General features: G+C 45.2%; 1 protein-coding gene across 1 annotated transcript in view; it reads left to right on the plus strand.

The window, feature by feature from the left end:
* Positions 1–26,172, plus strand: part of LOC126281686 (furin-like protease 1) — a 1,379,773-nt gene that overhangs the window by 1,237,915 nt on the left and 115,686 nt on the right. Inside the window, exons 3-4 of the mRNA XM_049980852.1 lie at positions 3,370–3,510; positions 18,580–18,708. Of these exons, the coding sequence (XP_049836809.1) occupies positions 3,370–3,510; positions 18,580–18,708 (270 nt within the window). The remainder of the gene's footprint in view (positions 1–3,369; positions 3,511–18,579; positions 18,709–26,172) is intronic.

Raw genomic sequence — 26,172 nt, forward strand, 5'->3', positions numbered from 1 at the left:
TAATGCAACCAGAGGTCAATTCGTTACGCTAGTGATCACGTAAGGCTTTTTGCAGTATGCTAATTTTTTATAAAACACAGGAGATACATTCCTTAAATATTTGAAGTATTTCGTTAATTAATAATTTTTTCTGGCTGTTTAGTCCCTGAAATCTCACTGCCTTTCTTTGAGGTGTAAACCTTAACAGTGGCTCCTGTCTTTATGAGAAATGATGTAAAGTGATGGAGAATTACGTACTGAGGCCAATAACGCTCTAACAAAAATTATTCACACTGAGCCTTCGATGCGCTGTGAGAACATTACAGCAATAATGATGTAACAGTTCTGATTTTTTTTATTTTTTACGTTTCATATACATTATCAGCGGCGGCAGTTCGTAATCTTCTTTGGTGTTTGTAGCATACTAGATAGGCAGTCGGTTATGCGCCTTCGGTGACAAGCTCCCTTTTTGTGGCTGAGAGCTACAGTCAGTTCCTCAAGAAAGTGTACGCTGTTATCTGTACGAAATGGAAGACACTATTATAAATATATGCTTACAAGAAAATAAATGTTATTACTAATTGCAGAATTACCTAATAGTTAATCCAATCTCCGCCATCATCGATTTTATCTTGGCACCTTTTTGGCATGGTTTTCAAGAGATTTTCTGCTTATTCTCTCGGTAACGACCTCCATACCGTCTTGATCTGATACGACAGCTGCTTCAAAGTATATACTGGCTTTCCTTTAAGCTTCATTTTAATATACGATCAAACATTTTCGATCGAATTTGGTCCCGGAGACATTGCAGGCCAATCCATCGTGGACACCCCATTGTCTCGTTTCCACCCTGTAGAGAGACGACTGTGATGTTTCTGATAATTATCCTCCTGAAGCACCCAGTTTGCCTCATTCGAACCAAATAGCTTCATAACGGACCTCAGAAGGCATTATTGATAAATGTTGCACACTTTTTCAGCGTTTAAATTGGCTGTAAGCAAGTGCAAATAGCGAAAGCTGCAACCGACAAAACAAAGCATTCAACACTGGCACTGTTCATCTATAGACTACGCAGAAGTGCATTGAGTACAGAGTCGAGACCACTGCCAGAGATGTAGCTGCAGCGTTACATTTAAAATTATGGGGTACACTTGTTTGTGGAACTGACTGTATGCTCACTTATATCACGCCACTATCTAACGTATTTTTCATACGTTAAATCATGGAAATTCCCTCACTTGGACCATGTCTGTACTCTGTGTTGCATCTGTCAACTACATCATTCAGCCATTGGCTTCAGTAGATTACAGCAGAAGGCGGACCCTTAAAAACAAAAAGGAACGAATTAAGTTATTCGGAGAAAGAATTTCATCTCGTCAATGTTTCCTCTCCTCCGCCTTCATGTCCTTCTCCTCTTTTCACTCGCTCCTTCTCCACCTACCTATCCCCAGATTCAAATTGCTTTGAGCACTATGGGACTTAACATCTGAGATCATCAGTCCCCTAGAACTTAGAACTACTTAAACCTAACTAACCTAAGGACATCAGTCACATCCATGCTCGAGGCAGGATTCGAACCTGCGACCGTACCGGTCGCGCGGTTCCAGACTGAAGCGCCTAGAACTGTTCAGCCACTATCCCAAGATTGATTCTTCGGATACTCTCCTTTAATAGTACTTGAAAGGGGGGTGGGTGCGAGAGGAAGAGTGGAACAAAGAGTTTGGAAAGAAAGAAGAAAGTCGGTAGTCAAGAGTTGGAGGGGTGGTTGGTTTCGCTACTTTTGCTAAAACCATAGGAAGAACATAGGACTCGCACTGCCAGAAGATGACGTGAGTCATCTGAGTGTCCCGGTCGGGCGCTTGGTTCTCACACACGAGCAACGCAGCCGACATCCGTCGTAAAGCAAGATAACTCATCTGCAACAAGAGATTTTTCGATGTGTTCGGGTTGACACATTTGAACGAAATACATACAGCACATCCGTTGTAAGAATCCAAAAGAACAAAGGTATTCTGCAGACCCAGTAGACTCTAGACATACACTCTTCAGTGGTTAGCAGTGTTTCCGTTGCTGGACCGGTTATGTACCTTGTCACTCCATTTCTTTACTGACCCCTTATTCTGACATTATGCAGAAATAATCACCAGTCACCTAGCAATTCCGAGAGCCTTTGACCATTACACCAATACCAATCATTTACAGTGGTATATTTCTCCATACGGCAAAAATATGGGCTTTCTGTGGTTCCCCAAAGTTGCTTATACGGCAAACACCAGGATATTTTCTTTGCAAAGGAAGCTGTAGATTTTCTTCTCCATGCTTTCCATCTTCGTCTCTAACGACATCATCGTCAACGAGACTTTTACCCTGTTCTTGAGCCGGCCAGAGTGGCCGAGCGGTTCTAGGCGCTACACCCTGGAACCGCGCTACAGCTACGGTCGCAGGTTCGGAATCCTGCCTCGGTCATGGATGTGTGTGATTTCCTTAGGTTAGTTAGGTTTAAGTAGTTCTAAGTTCTAGGGGACTGATTACGTCAGAAGTTAAGTCCCATAGTGCTCAGAGCCATTTGAATCCTGTTCTTGCTTCAGGCGCTTTAAATTTTTTACCTTGGCACGATCTTCCGACGTCCATCCTTACGGGGCTATCTAAGTTGCGCATGGCTTTTAGCGTATTAGGTGGTATTTGTTACATATATTCTACAGTTATAACTCACACAACACACGTTTCAATCCCAAACAACAACCAAAACGACCACCACCACCACCAACACCACCACACTAGGTTAAAAGTCACCAAACATGCCCCACCAAGGTATCGAATCTTATTTTTTTGTATCCCAACTCCCACCAAAGGCATAGGAACGCAGTGGTGTACGAACTAACATTAGTGAGTGTAGAAACGCCGAAAAGGATGGATTCGGCCTAATACGGATCGGTTTGGATTATTTTGTCATTTCGCCTCCTCCTTCCCCCCAAAACCTAATCAGCTCTATTTTTATTTTCTAGATGATAAGTCATATCGCTATTTCGTTTAGTTTCGTTCTCTGCCCTCTGTCCCGATGCAACGCGGGGTCGGCTTTGTTATGACGGATTTGGCAGTGTTCATTGCAGATCGTGGCCGGATGCCTGTCCTGCCGCCATCCCGAACCCCCCACCCCCGGGACGGATTTAGTGTACCCCAGCAGTCTGCGTCTAGTGTAAGCCATGAAATAGTGGGAACGTTTTCAAACGTCCTTGATTTGTGTAACTGAGGCGAAAATTGGGGACCAGCCCGGTATTCACCTGGCGGGATGTGAAAAACATAAGTCATATCGCTATCAAAACTGAAAATACAGGCATGTGTGCTAAGCGCTACGTTGCGTGCTGATTGCTCGCCCTCCGCTTGTTGCAGGTGAAGTGGGCCAAGCAGCAGGTGGTGCTGTCGCGGCCCAAGCGCGACCTGCTGCCGCTGTCGATGCAGCTGAGGCCCGGCCGCAACTACCGCCAGACGGTGCTGCTCAACGACCCCCGCTGGCAGCAGATGTGGTACCTGGTGAGTCACTCACGTTATCTACCATTGCTTCTGTGATTGTTTGCGTGGTGTGCGACTGAAGCGTCTGTGCATGCTGTGAAGGCCGAGAAGCTGTCACTTAAACCCACTACCTTTGCTACCCCTACTCAGCGCTAAGGGATAATGGAAACGCATAGTACCAATGTCTCGCCAACTCTTCTTCCACTGGCGACTCAAATCTTGAAATTTTCTGGCAGATTAAAACTGTGTGCCGGACCGAGACTCGAACTCGGGACCTTTGCCTTCCGCGGGCAAGTGCTCATCACTTGGAGACGAGGTACTGGCAGAATTAAAGCTGTGAGGACGGGGCGTTAGTCGTGCTTGGGTGGCTCAGACGACGAGCACTTGCACGCGAAAGGCAAAGGTCCCGAGTTCGAGTCTCGGTCCGACACACAGTTTTAATCTGCCGGGAAGTTTCATATCAGCTCACATTCCGCTGCAGAGTGAAAATCTCATTCTCGAAACTGAAATATTGTTCCACTTATACAACAGCAATTATCATTGTGTATAACAAGATATTCATAATAATCATAGGCATTCTCTCGCTAACGAGAATGTTTTATCTTCCCAGAAGGCCATTCTCCTTTATGAGATGGCGAGTGGCTGAAGAGACCAATCTTGGAACCACACCTTTTACTGGAGTGAGTTAACGTCCGCCGGCCGGGGTGGCTGAGTGGTTCTAGGAGCTACAGTCTTTAACCGCGCCACAGCTTCGGTCGCAGGTTCGAATCCTGCTTCGGGTATGGATGTGTGTGATGTCTTTAAGTTAGTTATGTTTAAGTACTACTAGGGGACTGATGACCTCAGAAGTTAAATCCCATAGTGTTCAGAGCCATTTTTTGAGTTAACGTCATGTCCATGCCAGCCACGGGCTGCTGCGGATTTTTTATCGTGACATTTCCTCCCCTTCCTTGCTGTTCTTCTCCCCAATGTTGTTCGAAATTTTGTGAGCTCTTATAAACATTCCGAAACTACGTTGGACGATCGGAATCCCAAATGATGGCATCTAGTTATTAAAGTGTGATTTCCGAACGCCCTTTTTCAGTTGCCATAGTTGTTTTCGATTGCCATATTTGAGTACGGAACACATTATTTGTTTTGGCAGACGTCTGCTGGGCATTCGGTTAGTATGGCCAGACCCTCGAAGTTTCACTTTCAGGACTTTCCTGACGTAGTGCTGACGATATTTCTCGGGTAGCTTCATATGCTTTCTGTAGGTTAGCTAGGTGTTAGACCCATAATTAAGAGTTCGTACAATGGTGGTCTGATAGACAAGGAGATAGGTGACTCCGCTGGAGTCATGGTTTTCGAAGATCCTGTCAGGGGTATGCCTACAGGCTTCGCTGTCATGTGCAATAGTGTATTCCAGCGTCAGTGCCTCCTTTAGTCCATAGACTACCAAGCAAGAAAAGCGCTCAACATTTCACCACTGAATGTTATGAATCGGTGTGTATAGATGGTATTTTGCGAAGATACAAAATTTGAATTTTCCTAATGGTATCATCAAGGCCGATGCTCATATGGCCTCATTGAATATATTCAGAATTGAGTGAAGGGCCTCCTTGAGTTATCCATAAAAACATTATCATTTGCATTCTGGAGTTTGATAACAGAGGTTCTCATTACCTTCGCTGTAGCTCAGACTACTAACAAGAGAACCTCCCCATCGCAGCCCCCCCCCCCCCCTCTGATTTAGTTATAAGTTGGCACAGTGGATAGGCCTTGAAAAATTGAACACAGATCAATCCAGAAAACCGGAAGAAGTTGTGTGGAACTATGAAAAAGTAAGCAAAATATACGAACTGAGTAGTCCATGTGCAACATAGGCAACATCAAGGATTATCTGAGCACAGGAGCGCCGTGGTCCCATGGTTAGCGTGAGCAGCTGCGGAATGAGAGGTCCTTGGTTCAAATAGCCCATTGACTGGAAAGTTTAATTTTTTATTTTCAGCCAATTATCAAAGTTCAGGCACTCACACATAATCAACTTCGCTATCCAAAATTCCATGACATGTTCAGATTTGCTTGGACATATGCAGGATTTGACGGTCTACACACGAAAAAATTTGAAAAAGTTAAAAGGGAAAACTGTGCGACTGTGAAACTGTTGCATTCATTTGTTGCAGTTTATGTGACAAACTCTTATGTTTTCGTCACTTTTCTTGGGGGTGATTATCACATCCACAAGAAAACCTAAATCGGGCAAGGTAGAAGAACCTTTTTACCCATTCGCCAAGTGCACATGTTAGGTGGCTCGACAACATATTCCTGTCATGTGACGCACACGCAGTCGCCAGTGTTGTATAGAATATATTAGACGTGTTTTCCTGTGGAGGAATCGGTTGACCAATGACCTTGCGATCAAATGTTTTCGGTTCCCATTGGAGAGGCACGTCCTTCCGTCTACTAATTGCACGGTTTTGCGGTGCAGTCGCAAAACACAGACACTAAACTTACTACAGTGAACAGAGACGTCAATCAACGAACGGATAGATCGTAACCTTGCGAAAATAAAGAAAGTAAAGTTTTCACTCGAGTGAAGACTTGAACCAAGGACCTCTCACTCCGCAGCTGGTAACGCTAACCACGGGACCGCGGTCACATTGTCCTTGATATTGCCTATCTTACGCTTGGACTACTCAGTTTATATATTTTGCTTTTTTTTCATAGTTCCACACTGTTTTCTCGATTGATCCGAGTTCGGCTTTTCAAGGCCTATCCACTGTGCCAACTTATAACTAAATCTGAGGGGGGTGCGGTGAGGAGGTTCGCTTGTAAGTACGAAAAAGCCCACATTCGTCCTTTATACTGTTTCATCTTCGATGGCGGTTTCCTTCATCGAATTATTGTCAAGTTCCAGTAAATACGGAAATTAAATAAATGCTTCAGACGTACTTGCTTAGTTCCAGTTCGTTTTCTAAGATTCTCTGGGATTGCTACAATTGCTGGAAGTGGTGACGCTAATGGTGTCATTCAGCAGACGAAGTTTTTGCGTACGTTTTCGAGTGGATCCAGTTAAGTCTAGGATCCTTGAAAGAGTCGTCGGCTAAGAGAATTGATCGTTTTGATGGGTTCTATGAAGGCATATTCTAGCGGTCTATTGGCAGGGTATCTTCAGCAAGGGGCATTAGGCAGTTGGATAAAATTATGGCACGGATTTTCTCAAGAGCCGAAAGTAGGGACATTCCAGTGCAGTTGTCACAAGAAAAAGAAAAAAGAATGGTTCAGGTGGCTCTGAGCACTATGGGACTGAACTTCTGTGGTCATCAGTCCCCTAGAACTTAAAACTACTTAAACCTAAATAACCTAAGGACATCACAAACACCCATGCCCGAGGCAGGATTCGAACTAGCGACCACAGCGGTCGCGCAGTTCCAGAGTGTAGCGCTTAGAACCGCTCGGCCACTACGGCCACCCGCAGTTGTCACAATCGGCTTTCTTCCGCCTATTGAGTATAGTAAGTTTGTTAGCCCATATATTGACTATAAGCAGGTGCATGTGCTGTGAGCTTAGACTCCCTTTCTTGTAGAGCCCTGCAGGAATCCCATCTATACCAGCTGTTTTGTTGGTCTTCAGCTGACGTATGGTATCTTCGAGTTCCTGAAAAGGAGCATAGTCGAGTTGATACTGAGTGTGTCGTTGAGAAATTCTGTTGATTAATTTTTCTCGAAGTACGTGTGCTTGTTTAGTATTTCTTCAAATGCTACTCAGATAGTGGTTGATGGAGCAGCTGTCAAGAAGTCTAGTGCCATCTGTGAATCATAGGGAATTTAGGTCTTGGATGGTCGCAATATACTTGGTTGTCGGGGCGGTGGGAAATGCCCGAGTGTTGTTAGTGCCAGATATGTTCTGCGTTATGTTTTGCACTATTCATCCACAGGTCCGAGATATTCCTTGAACTTCAGCTTCCGCTGCTAGGAATTATTGTTTCTTATGGGACTGAACTGGTATCTTTCTATATGAGAATGCGAGCTTGCCTTTTCATCTCTCTAAGGCTTTTAATTTTATATCAGTTTCCATCAAACCAGCATTGATGTCTTCTCTAAGTGTAGCCAATTGCCTCTGAGGTTAAGAGATCTACTGACGTCGGCCTTTGTGGTCAGTAGCTTTGGGAGTTTCATTAGAAAGGTTTTGTTTGAGGATTTGACGAAGCAGAGTTAATACTTGGTTGTATTTCAACCGTTTTTTCTCGTTTGACTCCTGTCTGTCTAGTTTCAGAGGGACATCACGGATAACCAACCTAGGACCAGTCCAACAATTATAAGCTCGAGCCAAAACTCACGCGACCAGTACATCGCTCTGGTCCAGGGATCTCATCTCATGTGCCAATGCTTTGCCTTGGTTGTTGCCAGGCTGTTTGGAACTTGTCTTTCTGGCAGAAGTGAGTATAATGACAAGGGCATGTTCCAGGCACTGAAATAGAATTTCGTTGACATTGATCTTACCTATTCCCTCTTTCCCAGTGGTATCAGGCCACAACGTAGCCTCCTTACTAACACTACCATTGAGATCCCCCCAAAATAATATTTTATCCTACCGGAGTTTATTTGTAAACAGTGAGTCGAGTATCAGATGAGCCTTCTAATTATTCAGAAGTAGTTCGTCAATGAGATCATGTTCCTTTTTCATGGCAAACGAATCTCCAAGTCTGCAAGAAGGTCTAGCTACCACCAGATGGTCAGTCCAAACCTGTTCACTCAAGGCAGCACCACCGGCCAAAGTGGCCGAGCGGTTCTAGGCGCTACAGTCTGGAGCCGCGCGACTGCTGCGGTCGCAGGTTCCAATCCTGCCTCGGGCATGGATGTGTGTGATGTCCTTAGGTTAGTTAGGCTTAAGTAGTTCTAAGTTCTAGGGGACTGATGACCTCAGAAGTTAAGTCCCATAATGCTCAGAGCCATTTGAACCAAGGCAGCAGCGTCTGTGTTAAATTTTCGCAAGTCACGAGCTGTAATTGCTGTTTGTCTTTCTGATAGATCTCCGTTGTTATTAATCATCAGCGTACGAATGTTCCAGGTTAAAAATTTTGCATGTGTTTCAACCTCATATGTTATATCGTCTGGAGTTCTTGACCCAGTCTAGTAATTTCCAGACATTTGCAGCCCCTTCCCTATCCAGGGTGAGCAGAGTGCATCATAAACTGAAGAGCCAAAGAAACTGGCGCAGCTGTCTAATACCGTGCAGGGCCCCCGCGAGCACGCATGAGTGCTGCAACACGACGTGGCATTGACTCAATTTATGTTTGAAGTAGTGCTGGAGGGAACTGACACCATGAAACTTGGAGGGCTGTCCATGTCCGTCGGAATGCACAGAGGACATGAACGGATGCAGGTGATCAGACAGGATGCTTACGTTCGTGTCATCCCGTCAGAGTCGTATCATGACGTATCAGGGGGTCCCGTGTCACTCCCAACTGCACAAAGTCCACACCATTCAGAGCCTCCACCAGCTTGAACAGTCCCTTGCTGACATGCAGGGTCCATGGATTCATGAGGTTGTCTCCATAACCGTACATGCCCATCCACTCGATGCAATATGAAACGAGACCTTCCGACCAGGTAACATGGTTCCAGGCATCAATAGTCCAATGTCGGTGTTGACGAACCTAGGCGAGGCGTAAAGCTTTGTGTCTTGCAGTCATCAAGGATACATGAATGGGCCTTCGGCTGCGAAAGCCCATATCGGTTATGTTTCGTTGAAAGGTTCGCATGCTGACACTTTTTGATGGCCCAACATTGAAATCTGCAGCAGTTTGTGGAAGTGTTGCACTCCTGTCCTTCAGTCGTCGTTGGTCCCGTTCTTGCAGGATATTTTTCCGGCTGCGCCGATGTCGGAGATTTAATGTTTTACCTGATTCAAAATGGCTCTGAGCACTATGGGACTCAACTTCTGAGGTCATCAGTCCCCTAGAACTTAGAACTACTTAAGCCCAACTAACCTAAGGACATCACACACATCCATGCCCGAGGCAGGATTCGAACCTGCGACCGTAGCGGTCGCGCGTTTCCAGACTGTAGCGCCTAGACCCGCTCGGTCACCCCGGCCGGCCTTTTACCTGATTCGTGATATTCATGGAATGGTCGTACGGGAAAATCCCCACCTCATCGCTACCTCGGTGATGCCATGTCCCATAGCTCGTGCCCCGACTATAACGCCACGGTCGGACTGACTGAAATCTTGATAACCTGTCATTGTAGAAGCAGTAACCGATCTGACAACTGTGCCAGACACTTGTCTTATATCGGCGTTGCCGGCTGCAGCGCCATATTCTGCCTGTTTACATATCTGTATTTGAATACGCGTGTCTGTACGAGTATCTTTGGCGCTTCAGTGTAGTTGTACTAACAGCTGGTTGAGATTCATTACACGAATGGCAAGCAGATGTTATCGTCTACGAGGCAAGTGGCTTACAAAGCATTCTACTGATTGTAAAGTATTGCTGGTGTGTCTTTAAGTATTTTCCATATTGGATAAACGGAAGAGATAAAGAAAAGTTCGTTTGGTACACCCGAGAGCGTTACGATGATGCTGTGCAGAATTCATTTGTAGACGTGACAGGATAGGCATTATGGGTAACAGAAAAGTTTACTGGTAACATTCGTAAACCGCATATTCTGGGAAGAGTAGGGCGACATTCTGAGCATGACGACTAAATCAATAAATTAGGGAGTACTGCCCATCATTCTTCCACTCACCATTCGCGAACAGATCAGGAAATGGAGAAATGATAGTGCGAGGGAAAGTATTTGCCCCAAATACTATTTTCTGGTTTCCGGGCTGTTTATGTCAATGGAAATTGTCAATAAGGGTCGTGCTCCATGACACACATCTCTCGGCATAAAGAAATGAAAGGATTGAAACGTTACGTATAATGAAATCGTCTACAAAAATAGAAAATGAAGCTAAATGGAAGGACTAAGGAAGGAAATAAGAGATAATGGAACTGACACAATTTGTTGCTACTGTGTAGAGCCAGAAATTTCAGGTTAAAAATATAAAGAATGCTCACTACACAGTCCGGGTTGGAGTATTACAGAAAGAGAATTTTTACTGAATATCGCTGTTTGTTCAAAAGACGGCGCTCTCCTGCTGTTCCCGCCCATTCGCTCGCGGCGCCGGCTGTTCGGATGACTGGCAACAGCTGGCGCTGCCATCGCGTCGCTTCGCGTCGTGTCGGCTGCTTTTTGTCAGGTTAACTGGAACCGCAACTGCTCCAGCCGAAAGCTGCTCCGGCTGCCGCTGCGGCGAATGTCAAATGTCGCCCGCATTTTGCGAAAACGTGGGGATGAGTGGCGGCGCTCTTGTTATGCAAAGAGAAGCGAGCAAGCAAGCAAGGCAGCACACGCGAATTCACTTGAATGGTACGACCCTGGACTGACAAGGGCACCGCGCCTCCTCGTCATCACCGACTGCGACCAGACTTCTAGTGAATGCAGCGCTTGTGCAGAAATAAAAGTCGTGCAAATGGAAGTTCCAGATGCACTTTCACGCAGATCGGGCGCGGTACGAGCCAATTAATTACGTAAGCATGGCTTTCAGGCACGGGTGGCGCAACGGAAGGACAACAGAGTGGCATTCGTTGCCTCGTAAGAGTCGAATAGCTAGGTGGAAATGTTTTATTTTCAAATTTTACGTTCCTTACACTGTAAATAATCTAAATAATGCTCAACACATTGTACTTATTAATATTTTCATAAACGACATGAAAAGGGAAGGCAAGGGAAAATTAGGGTTTTCAAACATGTTTCCAGGAAGGCATTGTAGGGCGTGCACACGAACTTCGTATTTGAAATTACTTGCACTATTTTACACTTAATGATTTGCACGCGTCGGGGTGATGTTCCATCGTAAGGGTGGGGGGGGGGGGGGGGGAAGCAGTAATTTTCTCACCATCTTGAATACGTTATAGACGTCGCATTTTGACAATTACGCGGCTGTTCTAAAGAGAGACAAAATTGGTTTACATTAGTAAGTTTCTCTCACGTTTCACGGTTTGGCAGCAAATGGCGCGTAATGCATCATTTCGCCAAATATTGGACAGAATGTCTGGTGATGTACAATGGAATCAGTTACGACGTAATCTTTGCGGGGTATAATTTCTTGTCATCTGTCGGTGAGATAAGAGGAGTTTTGAAGCAACCTGATGGAATTCTTTAAGTTATCTGAAAACTAGACATCGTCATAGTGCACTAGCGGAGTGCATTTGTTGCGAATCAGATAAATACTGCACGATGGCAATCATTTTTGTATCTTGCAAAACTTCAATGTACAATTATGGATTTGTTTGCTCTCACTCCTAGTTAGTTAACAAAAGGAATTTGTTGTCCTGCATATAGGGTTTCATCACATCAGCAAAAATTTTTTGTATCAGGTTGTTGTGTCTCAGATTTTGTTAAGTAATGGCAACATGCCTATATTTTGCCCCGTACTAATCCTCTTTGCTTTTTATCTTCTGTCCCAGAGGGGCAGTATTTTCTGGTAGGTATACGTAGACTGCTGGGGACAATTTTCCAGAAAGGGCTATAGCAGCTTGGGATGTACTTTGTTCGTATTCTGTCGTTTCGCAAGAACCAGTTTAGCGCTCGAAGGTCCGGAGTTCGGTTAGAAGCCGGCTGGTGCTGACAACCTGTTAACAGTACATAGATATATAAATATTTCACTTCATATGACGATAAAACCAAAAGAATTTCGATGACGTTCTCGACTTACCTGTTCGATCGGACGCTGCAGGTACAACTCCTTCTTGGGAAGTTATTTACAGACTCCATATAGGCGTATTAAATAGGATATTTTCTTGGAAGTTGATCTGCAATCCCATACTTTCCTTTGCCTTTCCTTTCCATGTCTTCTATGAAAATATTTTAAAAAATACAACATACTGAATATTTTTTGGTTTATTTTCAGTGTAAATGAGGCAAAAATTTAGATTAAAAAAGAAAAAGTAAGTCTCTCCAGTCGGTTTCGACCCCATGAGTCTAGGATTAGTGTTCCGTATCTGTTTCACTGCGCTAACCGCTTCCTGGGAGCAATTGTAACGGAATAGAACATGCCTTGCCTGACCCGTGGCAAAATATTATTTTTTCCCTAAATTCTTTGCCATCTGGAGTTCTCATACTGACACGTTCATTTGTGGCCAAGCCCTACGTACACCACAAGTCTGAATGAAATCGAAGATGATAAAGTAGTTGCCGGCCAGAGTGGCCGAGCGGTTCTAGGCGCTACAGTCTGGAACTGCGCGACCTCTACGGTCGCAGGTTCGAATCCTGCCTCGGGCATGGATGTGTGTGATGTCCTTAGGTTAGTGTAAGTAGTTCTAAGTTGTAGGGGGCTGATGACCTCAGAAGTTGAGTCCCATAGTGCTCAGAGCCATTTGAACCATTTTTGAGAAAGTAGTCGCGGTGTCCTTGTGGGTGACTCTGAGACGGGCGCGTCAGCCAGAAGAGGCAGCCGTGTCGTGCCGCCTTTGGATCCAGCTGCGTGCTTCCCGTCTAGAGCTGCTTCACGGCTACAAGCTCTGGCGCCAGTCATTTCAGTGTCTCGCATTTTATATTGTTTATCTATAGTGCGTGGAGAAATCATCAGTAATAATCTTACTGAATTTGGAAGTTCCTGTCGAAAGGCTTTTTCCCCATGATTGTGATATAAATAAGGTGTCTGACTGTGACAGCCGCATGGCATCAAATTTTCTTTTTCCCTTTTCCACTCAAACGTATTTAAGCATCGTTGTGCCTTCATCAGTGGCAGCTGGTACAGTTACACAGTTATGGTACAAGACTTGATTACATTCTCTTTTTACTATGGAACTTAAAATACAGGAAAACTAACTTTTATTGAATGTGGCACCACACGTCAAAGTCTCACACATCCATGACACTATTTTTTAGGGTAGTCACAAAGCCTCTGCAAAACGACGGTCGGAACGTTATACGAGTAGTTCAGTTCGTCGACGATAGAAATGTACTCCTTCGTCACAGTTGGGTGAATGTCGTTATAGTTGGAAAATCTCTTCCGCATCTACACGTTCTTCCATCTTGCCAAAAATAGGGTAATCACATGGAGCCACATCTGGTCTGTAGGGCGGATGCTTACAAAATAAGGCTGTTGATGAAACATCGATGGATAGATACTTTCTCCGAAACACAAAAAATTGTTAAAACGGCTCTAAGCACTATGGGACTTAACATCTGAGTTCATCAGTCCCCTACACTTAGAACTACTTAAACCTAACTAACCTAAGGACATCACACACATCCATGCCCGAGGCAGGATTCGAACCTGCTACCGTAGCAGCAGCGCGGTTCCGGACTGAAGCGCCTAGAACCGTTCGACCACGGCTATAATATTTCCTCCGATATATAATATCGAAATGGAAATATCGAGCGCCGATACTTTAATTTTTTTTCACGATATTCGGTAAATATGGGAAGTTGTTTTTTTGGAATGGTAATAGAAAATAATTTTACTTTCACTGTATGAAGAAGTCTCACTACTTTTTGAGCTTTTATCACATCCAGCCTTCTCTTTGGCTGTGTGAAGCACATGTAGGTGGCACAAAAGAAGTATCCGATTGTACTGGGGGATTGTGGTGTGGACGGAATAACGAAATTTCCGATCTGAAGAAACAGCACAAAACAATTTAAACGCAACTAGTGTGCTATTTCTTCACGTCGGCATTCTTTTTCAAAAACAATTATTGAAAATAATGAACAAAAATGTAAAAACAGGATAGGTCTTTGCGATGGGCAAAGATGTGTGACGGGAAATGCTGACGTAGTAGGCGTTCGACGCTACCAACAGAAAGTGCAACTTTTAGCTTCACCACGCAATGTTGACACCACAGCTACTAGGTCGCTGGCGTTGGCAGAAATGAAAAAACAAGGACGCGGACACGAAGTGTTCCGGTGAAATCCGACGTGTGACTTAAACAAATGACGGACCCGCTGGACACATTATATTGTGCCATTTACATGCGTGTATCAATTGTAGCAAAGTGGCTTTCGCCAAGCGTGAACGCGCATCGTTTACTTTTCAATTCTTGCTGTAAGGCGGATAGACAGGCTGCTAGTTTGTTGATGTACAGAATACATAATAATAAATAAATAAATACTTGCATACATAGCTTAAAAAAAGGCGGTATATGTACAGTGAGCAGTCGATAATTTTGATGGTCGGAATATCGATATTTTTCCTTCTTTATGTCAATACATCGAGAGCCATGAATGATTTTTTTTTTAAATATCGATATATCGTATTCCCAATATTTTAAAAATATCAATCCAAACCTTCTATCGCAAATCCTAAAATAAAGCGGATCGCTGTGTAGAGAGAGAATTGCGCTGTCGTGCAGGAGAACAATGTCTCTGCTGAATTTTCGACACATGTCGCGTTCTTCACGGCGTCGTACTCCGGTGGCAGTGTCACACGGTACGAATCGGCGTTAATTGTTCTGGGCGTTCTTATAATGAGTGTGTACACAAATCGTTCACAGTCGAAGAAAACGGCGGATTTGACTTTCCTTGCTGACGACGCAACTTTGCATTTCTCTCGCGGAAACTGGGAGGTTTGTCCCTCTTCCATACAGGCTCCTTTGTTGCAGGTGTAAAATCATGGCCCTTGTTTCATCGCCGGCCGCAATGGCTCTTGTTTACAGTTTACAAGTCCAGTATTGCTGTGCTTTGTCACCTGTTTAGAACCCAATTCATTTTTGACGCCCAGTCACAACAGAAAAGATAAGAATTTTGTTGTTGGTTAGTTACAAATCGCATTAATACTGTCTAATGATGAAGCAACTTTCACCCTTGACGTTATTAGTGACACTCGTAACTCACGTCAACGTCCCGATGAAACCAGAGATACCTTTGTTGAGATACATTCTCAGAACGCATCTCTGTAAATCTGTGGTGTAATGTGACAGACAATCAGCTGATTAGACCTGTTGTAGTACCTCATCGTCTTATAGAACCCATTATCTAGCCTTCGTTGAAAACTGGGTCAAATGGCTCTGAGCACTATGGGACTTAATTGCTGAGGTCATCAGTCCCCTAGAACTTAGAACTGCTTAAACCTAACTAACCTAAGGACATCACACACATCCATGCCCGAGGCAGGATTCGAACCTCGCCATCGGAGAGGTCGCGTGGTTCCAGACTGTAGCGCCTAGAACCACTCGGCCACTCTGGCTGGCTTGAAAACTGGCTTCTAGCACTATGGGAACAGGTTCCTTTGGTTATGGGGATGGACACCTCCTTCCAGTATGACGGGCCCCTGCACTTTGCAGTCGTCAGCTGACGCTGCATTGAACTTAACATTCCCTGGAAGATAGATCGCCCCAAATCGTTTTTCTCTCGGTCACCAGCACCTTTACACCTTTAAATTTTAACCTGTGGGGATGGTGTAACGCGAATTGTGAAACGAAAACATAAACATGACAGACGAATTGAATCGCTTATTACTAAAAGCAGATGAATCCTCAAAACGTGAAATTACATATTTTGTTAGTTTTGAGTTTTCTTGAGCCATAGATAGATCGCTTCGAGTTAAGATGAGAGACAGCCATTGCCTTGCTCTTGTAGAGAGTGGATTTAGATCTGTAACTGTTTCTGATAGGCTCCAATTCCACTAGTCGCCATGTTTTAGAAATACGCTTGTGGTAGACCTGGAATCATGTTGAACCAATCAGGGATTTTTGTTGAAATCTTTGATAAACTATTCGGTTTTCAGTATTAAGATGGGCAGCTCAGAGTTTAAAGTTTCAAATAAAACTAAGGAAAGATCGTGCTTGAATACTTTTTAGTGTGCTATGGGTGTTTACTTTTGAGATAACATAGCATGACAGCAAATGGAGTTACGCTTTACTGTTGCCGTGAGGGCCACTGTAACAAAGGTCCTAATGAAGTGTGCGGCTTTCTAAGCCATTTCATTGAGTACTTGGTCCCCATAAGAGAACACCTGTTCAACAATACATAAAGTAGCCAAAATCGCAATCACATGTCAATAGTGTTATTGTTCTTAAAAGACGTTGACAGTTTTTCCTTTCACCTGAATAATTTATCAATCATGAGTTGTCCCCTATTAAAAATAAGCGAGTCAGTTGATTGTTGGGACTGTGAATAGAGGTGCCTTTATAAAACAACACCAAGACGACCTTAGAATGAAAGATTGAAAATACATAGAGGCCAGAAGTTTTAGTTTATCAAAATCAACTTAGAACTTACACATTTGCCTTCGCTTCAACAGGTTCCGAGAGTATTTGTTTGATTTACATTCTAACAACTGTATCTTAGCAACCAATAAAAATTGGACACACATCATATGGAATATTTTCTCCGAATTAGTTTCTACTACGAGCTCCTATGATACAGGATTTTAAAGGTATCTCTAGGGTTTCGAAAGATGACTGCATAAAAACTTGAAGACGTGCAGCAAAATGACAAATGTCGGCGTGTAGGACATCCCTCCAAGTTGTGATTCGTAATACACGCTATTGTGTAGTCGTAGCGAGGTACAGGCTTGTTAGAACGTGCAGACAAATCATTCGCAGCGTATTTTTGCATTGCGTTAGTTCGCACCTGGAGATAGGCAACCCAGTGAACAGACTGCCTCAGTGGGCTGCTGTCACGCCTCCCCAGGCAACCCTTGACAGTGGACTTTACAGTGTAGCAAACGGTATGCATATTGCACCCATGCAATGTGAATTATAAAGTTCAAGAGACGCTGCACTGACTGATAAATATATACTTTCCATGTTCTATGTAGTCTTTTCCTAGTCATCTTCTGGAACCTGAAGGTTCTTATTAATAAGTGATTGATATGCAGGGTGTAACCTGTATAAGTGCAGATATTTATTTTGGTGCCAGTGAATTGTGTACTGAACAACACTACGTCAGTACTTATCTGCAGTTAGCAAACTGGACTCGCATACGGGAGGACGACGGTTCAAAAAATGGCTCAAACGGCTCTGAGCACTATGCGACTTCTGAGGTCCTCAGTCGCCTGGTCCCTAAGGTTAATTAATTAAACCTGACTAACCTAAGGACATCACACACATCCATGCCCGAGGCAGGATTCGAACCTGCGACCGTAGCGGTCGCTCGGCTCCAGACTGTAGCGCCTAGAACCGCACGGCCACTCCAGCAGGCGACGACGGTTCAATCCCGCGTCCGGAGATCCTGATTTAGGTTTTCCGTGACTTCCCTAAGACGCACCAGGGAAATGCAGGGATAATTCCTTTGAAAGGGCACGGCCGGCTTCCTTCCCCGTTCTTCCCTAATCCGATGAGACCGATGACCTCGCAGTTTGGTCTTTCCCCCCAAACAATCCAATCCAACTCATCTCCAGAGTAATAATTATAGCAGTTGCAAGATGTATGTTTTTAGATTGGTCAGTACCTCCAAGTATGTGTGGCAAGAGAAAGCCATTAATGCTTATTTTTTCCGGGGCACGTGGACACAATACGAATAGTCTATACTGACAGGCGTAACCCACTTAGTGATACAGTTTCGTCCATGCAGAAAACGTCAGGTCGTAAAGTTTGTGACATGTTTGTGGAGGGGCTCTTCGACGCAGAGAAAAAACAACTAAATGGCTGGCTCTGAGCACTATGCGACATAACTCTGAGGTCATCAGTCGCCTAGGACTTAGAACTAATTAAACCTAACTAACGTATGGACATCACACACATCCATGCCCGAAGCAGGATTCGAACCTGCGACCGTTGCGGTCGCTCGGTTCCAGACTGCAGAGCCTAGAACCGCACGGCCACTCCGGCCGGCCAAAAACCAACTAACGCACTAATGAGTTTACATATTAAGCTACCACGTATAAAAAATCTGCACTTGTAGGTGTTACACACTGTATATGTTCGACACTGCTCCTGAAACACCTTGTACATCAATTTTGTATTTGTGGCAGACTAGAAGTGTAGGATGAGATACGATAACGTATCGCTAGGTGAAATAAATGTTTGAGTAAGTAACAAATGGGCTTGTGTGTGTGTGTGAACCGTGTGCTTTCAGCCCGACTGAGGCGTGCGCGCTGCGTGTTGCGTTGTTGCAGAACCGCGGCCACGGGCTCGACATGAACGTGCAGGGCGCCTGGCTGGAGGGCATCACGGGTCGCGGCGTCGTCGTCACCATCCTGGACGACGGCCTCGAGACGGAGCACCCCGACCTCGTGCGCAACTACGTGAGTGCCTCCCCACACTGCTGGCTCCGGCTCTGCGGCCCCCACACGTGGGGGTGGCTGCTGCGTCGTCCACACCCAGGCAGCGGTGCTGCGTGTGCCCGTTTAAACGTCCCTTTTAGTGCCCAACACGAGTCCGTGGTGTAGCACATATTATTTGAATTCGTTACCCCCACCTTCTGTAACCCCCCCCCCCCAATTGTTTCTTGTTTGGAACCGAAACCGAGCAAGGATCTCATTTTGGTTTCCCGTGATTACCGTAAATCACTGTGTCAGCATGGTTCCTCTGTAAAGGCACGGCTTGTTACCTTTTCATCCCCGAAAAATTCTGAGCGTGTCCTCCGTCTGTAGTGACATCGATCTCGATGGGACGTTAAACCCTAATCTTTCTTCTTTCCTTCCTACGAAACAGAAGCAAGTCTTGAAGGTGATTCAACGGACGCTACCAATGTACACTCCTGGAAATGGAAAAAGGAACACATTGACACCGGTGTGTCAGACCCACCATACTTGCTCCGGACACTGCGAGAGGACTGTACAAGCAATGATCACACGCACGGCACAGCGGACACACCAGAAACCGTGGTGTTGGTCGTCGAATGGCGCTAGCTGCGCAGCATTTGTGCACCGCCGCCGTCAGTGTCAGCCAGTTTGCCGTGGCATACGGAGCTCCATCGCAGTCTTTAACACTGGTAGCATGCTGCGACAGCGTGGACGTGAACCGTATGTGCAGTTCACGGACTTTGAGCGAGGGCGTATAGTGGGCATGCGGGAGGCCGGGTGGACATACCGCCGAATTGCTCAACACGTGGGGCGTGAGGTCTCCACAGACAGCGATGTTGTCGCCAGTGGTCGGCGGAAGGTGCACGTGCCCGTCGACCTGGGACCGGACCGCATCGACGCACGGATGCACGCCAAGACCGTAGGATCCTACGCAGTGCCGTAGGGGACCGCACCGCCACTTCCCAGCAAATTAGGGACACTGTTGCTCCTGCGGTATCGGCGAGGACCATTCGCGACCGTCTCCATGAAGCTGGGCTACGGTCCCGCACACCGATAGGCCGTCTTCCGCTTACGCCCCAACATCGTGCAGCCCGCCTCCAGTGGTGTCTCTACAGGCGTGACTGGAGGGACGAATGGAGACGTGTCGTCTTCAGCGATGAGAGTCGCTTCTGCCTTGGTGCCAAAGATGGTCATATGCGTGTTTGGCGCCGTGCTGGTGAGCGCCACAATCAGGACTGCATACGACCGAGGCACACAGGGCCAACACCCGGCATCATGGTGTGGGGAGCGATCTCCTACACTGGCCGTACACCTCTGGTGATCGTCGAGGGGACACTGAATAGTGCACGGTACATCAAAACCGTCATCGAACCCATCGTTCTACCATTCCTAGACCGGCAAGGGAACTTGCTGTTCCAACAGGAAAATGCACGTCCGCATGTATCCCGTGCCACCCAACGTGCTCTAGAAGGTGTAAGTCAACTACCCTGGCCAGCAAGATCTCCGGATCTGTCCCCCATTGAGCATGTTTGGGACTGGATGAAGCGTCGTCTCACGCGGTCTGCACGTCCAGCACGAACGCTGGTCCAACTGAGGCGCCAGGTGGAAATGGCATGGCAAGCCGTTCCACAGGACTAGTGCCGACATTGTGCATGCTCTGTTGCCTGTGTCTATGTGCCTGTGGTTCTGTCAGTGTGATCATGTGATGTATCTGACCCCAGGAATGTGTCAATAAAGTTTCCCCTTCCTGGGACAATGAATTCACGGTGTTCTTATTTCAGTTTCCAGGAGTGTAGTTTTATGCAACCGATATATCTCGCCTTCAAAACCATGCGCGAGAATTTCACATTCCATCACTCTCTAAATGCGAACTATTAGTCCTACAGAAAAAATGAGTAAGATCTACAAAAGTGACAGTCAGACGCACCCCCCCCCCCCCCCTCCCATACTCAACCTCCGCCGGTCAGTATTTCCAGCACGTTGTTCGTGACACTCCCTCCTTCCCCTGTACAAAAAATTGCGAGTGTGCGATTTATTTCCCACACATTTCTGGTCCTTACTGGCTGGCCTTACAAAGCCACCGACTTAGTCGATCAATCACAAATTGCAAAACTGGCATTTCGGTGAATATTACCTAACAATTTTCTGAATTTTGAGAGCATAAAATAAAGAATTACGTCGTTGTATTTGTCAGGCCTTCTGACTACAAAACTACTGCGTTTGTAAAGACAAAGTCTGGACCGAATTTTGAACGTAATTAGTTTACAAAGTAATTATATAATTTTATAGACGCATTTTTCTTTCATTCCCCTTACGCACGCGTGCACGCTTAAATTAATTATGTTAACGAAATAGCCGACTATGCTGGTGGCGTAATAGCGTAATTAATAGAGTCCAAAAAAGGTCGAACATTGGGAATAGTTCCTGTAGTCGGAAATTTTTGTACAGTGGCAGGAGCGAGTGCCACGAACAGAATACTAGAAATCTTAACTGCTGAGGTATAAGTATGGGGGTGGAGGTGCGTTTGGAGGCCATTTTTGTACGTTTGTCTTTAGTAACCCGAAACTGTGCCCTCCATCGAAAACGCGTCGCAGTACAAAATTTAAGTATATTAAATTTCCCTCAAAAAAGGCCCTGTGCAATTTTTTTCCGGAGGACCAATAATTTGTTGGTAGCGGGAGAGAAAATATGAAAATCACACGAGTGATTTTTGAAGGCCAAATGTCCCATAGAGAGTTGCGGTTGACGCATCCTGTATGCCCGTGTGTGACAGCGAACCCGTTGTTACAGGACCTCTGACGATACAAGCCGAAATACTTAACAACAGCTGTGGTTTGGAGATGTCTGCAGCTGTGCACTTCACAGTTCTCACAAACGGATGTAGAGGGAAAAAAGAAAGGGGGAATGTCGTCACTTGCTGCAAATGACAGCTGAGTACTTAGTTGAGCAGTCACAACAAGAGCAAACGTGATAAATCATTAATCGAAGTATTCTCTACATTAAAAGTGTGGACCGGCAAGAAATGGAATTTTAGAGCTGCCGATAAATTCTCATCAAAGTTTCCCATTTCGTTAATGTCTGTTGCATAAGATCAACAAGACTTCGATTTTCTTTTGTCTTCGAACTGACCGTTTTCTTCTGTTTATGTTTTTCACTGGCATAGAATACAGCGACCGCACAGAAAGCAATAACTGCTGCTGTTCCGTCTTTGCGTTCAACTCCATGATAGCTTGCTGTCTGTGCATGCAGTACTGATATTCGCTCCATGGCGCGTCTAAACAATCACGACTGTCCTGTTTCGCTCCAACACGCTTCTGTAGTGCGCTTAAAGGAACGTGTAAATGGGCTCGACATGCGACTCCCACTGACAAAGAAACCTCACCAACTTGCCCCAATTTTTTAAGGAGATAATAGCACCCTTGAAAGACGTCATGCCGAGCAATCGATCCTGTTCGGTAATTTGGGTTCTAATTGTAATAATAAACTGTTATGACGTTATGAAAGTCCAGTTTTTAAACTTTTACGCGTACCAGTTGTCTGTTACTCGCTCCACCCCACTGCAGCTGCCTAATGCCCGAGAGAGGTGCTGTTTAGCGGGTGACAGCCAGAGTGCTCATATTCATTGAATGTTGCAGGCGCGGGAAGAGGAGTGTGGAGGTCGACACATCTGCACAACGTGTTTGGAAGTCTTGTGTCCAAATAGGATTTTCCAGAGTAGTTAGTAATATGAATGCACAATACGCTGAGGTGACAAGTCACAGGATACCTCCTAATATTGTGTTGAACCTCTTTTGGCCTGGCGTAGTGCATCAGCTCGATTTAGCATTGACTCAACAAGTCGTTGGGCGTCCCCTGCAGTAATATTGAGCCGTTCTGCCTCTATAGCCGTCCATAATTGTGGAAGTGTTGCCAGGCCAGAAATTTGTGCATGAACTGTCCTCTTGATTATGTCCCCTAAACGTTTAATGAGAGTCATGTCGGGCGACCTGGGTGGCCAAATCATTCACTAGAAATGTCCAGAATGTAAACAAATCACGCACAACTGTAGCTCACTGACGTGGGTCACTGCCATCCAAAGAAATTCCATCGTTGTTTGGGAACATGAAGTCCATGAATAGCTGCAAATAGTCTCCAAGTGACTGAACATACCATTTCCAGTCTATGATCGGTGCAGTTCGTACAGAGGACCCAATCCACTCCATGTAAACACAGCCCACACCATTATGGAACCACCAACAGGACCCAAGCCACTCCATGTAAACACAGCCCACACCGTTATGGAACCATCAACAACTTTCACAGAGACTCGTGGATAATTAGGCTCCATGGCTCCGTGGGATCTGTGCCACACTCGAATCATACCATCAGCTCTTACCAACCGAAATCATCACTCATCTGAGCAAGCCGCGGTTTTTCAGCCGTCTTTGTGTCCAAGCGATATGCTCACGAGCCCAGAAGAGGCGCTACAGGCGATGTAGTGTCGTTAGTAAAGGCACTCGCGTCGGTCGTCTGCTGCCATAGCCCATCAACGCCAGATTTCGCCCTAATGTCTTACCGGATACGTTCATCGTATCGATTTCTGTGGAAATTCCACGCAGTGGCACTTGTTGGCTGTCCCAGACAATTCGATGCAGACACTGCTGCTGTCGGTCGTTAAGTGAAGACCATTGGCCATTGTCCGTGGTGAGAGATAATGGGCTAAGTGTGGTATTCTCGCCATTCTCTTGACACTGTGTGGCTCGGAGTACTGAATTCCATAACGATTTCCGAAATGAAGTGTCCCATGCGTGTGAATCCAACTACGATTCCATGTTCAAAGTCTGGTAATTCCCGTTGTGCGCCATAACCACGTCGAAAAACTTTTTACGTGAATCACCTCACTACAAACGACAGCTGCACCAATGCACCAACCTTTTGTACATTGTGTACGCAATACCATCTCCGTCTTACATGTGCATACCGTTATCTCCACCTCAGTGTACGGCAGCCTTGCGCACATACACGTTCAATATTATCTTAACAATATTGTTGTATTGTATTGCTGGAGCTGCATATAGCCCCAAAATCAAATGAATAAACCTAAGGAACTGAAGAATTATTGTGAAACGAAGTTAATGAATTACGATGTACAACGTAATCATGGCAACCACGTTGATAAATAGGATTTGTCGTACTGGAAAAAAGCGTTTGACAATGTAAAATGGTGAAAGTAGTTTGAAATCCTCAGGAAAATAGGCGTAAGCTATAGCGAAACGTGGTAATATGGAGTAGACTACTAACAGAAACCAAGAACGAAAATTATGAATGGAAGACCAACAATGTAGTGCTCGGATTAGAAAAGGTGTCATGGGGGCGAGGCAGTGTTTCTGCTCTCCCCTCCCCTATGTGACGTGAAGCAATGACGGGACAAAAGCAAAGATTCAGATGTGAGATGAAAATTCATTGTGAATAGGATATCAACAGTAAGATTAGTTGCTGTGCTAACTGAAAGTGAAAAAGGACAACGGTACCTACTGAATGCAATATTCTGTCCTTTGACCACGTACCAAGGACTGAGAGTAAACCGACGAAAAAAAAACAAACTCATGGGAAGCAAAAAAAATGTCACTTAAATCCGATATTGAGGACTACGATGTGGACGAAGCGATGGGACTCAGATAACCAGGAAGCAAAATAGGACATGGCGGACGAATCAAGGGGATATAAAATAGACTGGCACAGGCAAAGTGGACGTTTTAGGCCAACTAATATCGATCGTCCCCTTCAGTTTGAGGAAACTGGAACTGAATCATCGAGTGCGGGATAACCGGAAAAGAAGGGAATCATAGCTGCTGAGGTGTGACGCTTTCATGGCACTTCAGAGAGATGGTATGAATGAAAACTGTAGAGGAAGATGGCTATTATAAGGTATCCAAGAATTAATTCTGATCGTAGGGTGTACACACTGCTCTGATGTGAAGAATTTTGTGCAGTAGCGGAAGTTGTAAAGGGCCGCATCGATCTAGTCAGAAGACTGACGAATAAAAAATAAATAAAAAAATTCTTTGACGCTTGGAAAGCGGAATGTCTGTAGTAGAGGAGCTAACGCTACGAAGATGTGGCCCTAGCAATCCCCACGTAGCTCAGTTCGTAAGAATATCGATTACGGATTTAGGAGTCTGGATTTGGTTTCTGCTCTGTCATAGGTCTTTAATCACTCGCGTTTTCTGACCGCAGCACACACCTCTTTGTGGAGCAGGAGGTGCATTCTCTTAAGTTATGGTCTCGGTTCGGCATGCTAAATGGAGTGTTTCGTGATGAGATATCAGTGATCACAAACTGCAAGTGAATACGGTACAGACTGCGAGTTACTGACTGAACGATGCCCTTGAAGTGCTGCTTGCGTACCACAGAAAACAGCTGCGTGTCAGAGAGATGCTGATGTTCGTGCTACGGATGCACTGGAGATTGCTGCTACTTACGCTTCATGACTCCTTGTCGAAGGACCTTGCAGTAACGCGTACACTAATGTGTAATGAAGCATTAGAAACCGCCCAGAAAACAGTAAAAACGTACAGAGCACAATTACAGAACAAGCGTCATTTCAACTGCAAGAAAAGCATCACCTTGAATAGTAACGAGAAACCGGGTCGCTAGCACATTGTTTGTGAGGCAATAATTGTGTGTGTGTGTGTGTGTGTGTGTGTGTGTGTGTGTGTGTGTGTGTGTTTGGGAAGACGGAGGCCATCAAGGAACTTTCATTAAAGCGGTATTGTCGCACTGAAAACATTTTGTGAGTTGAATCAGGTAGTGTAAAATGTACATTGCAACTTGTCAATGAAAAAACTAAGAATTCATTTCGAATCATTAGCATTTTATTTCAGAGCACTCAGTCATGGATCTTGAACCACCGGTATAATTATGAACATAAATGTTGTGAGGCACACTGGTTGCGAAATGCAGAGCAGTAGTAACAGATGACAAAACTGTAAGTCATGCGTATCCATAAAAACTAGAGATTATCGTCAGGTAGCGAGCATAGAGAGCACCGGGCTATTCGGAACGCACCACCTTGCGCGTTGACTTGCAGAATCTTTTGCAAATAGATGTACTTGTTAAAAGGTGCGTGTCAAGACACCAATTAGCGTTCCACCTGAGTAGCAAGTTTAATCACTATAATGTCAGGGTCTTGAGTACGGAAAACCTGCAAAACCTTCAGAGGTCTGGGAGACTGTTGCCAAATCCTAGTCAGGCCCCCTGCTTATCAACGAGGCTACATATTAACGGGTTAGCGGGTGTCTCGTTTGGTAGGAGCTTTATCATTTTTTTTCTCAAATGGACCTCTGCCCTTCGCATCCTTGAACACCTGAAGGCCGTATCTACTAACAGGTGGCTACATCGACCACATCTGGAAGCTGGTATTCCGCTTCTGCTGAGACCTCTCTAATCAAGTCGTGTGACAGGTGGATTTATTAGTTTGGCGTT

Source organism: Schistocerca gregaria, chromosome 7, assembly GCF_023897955.1.
Source record: "Schistocerca gregaria isolate iqSchGreg1 chromosome 7, iqSchGreg1.2, whole genome shotgun sequence".
Classification (NCBI taxonomy): domain Eukaryota; kingdom Metazoa; phylum Arthropoda; class Insecta; order Orthoptera; family Acrididae; genus Schistocerca; species Schistocerca gregaria.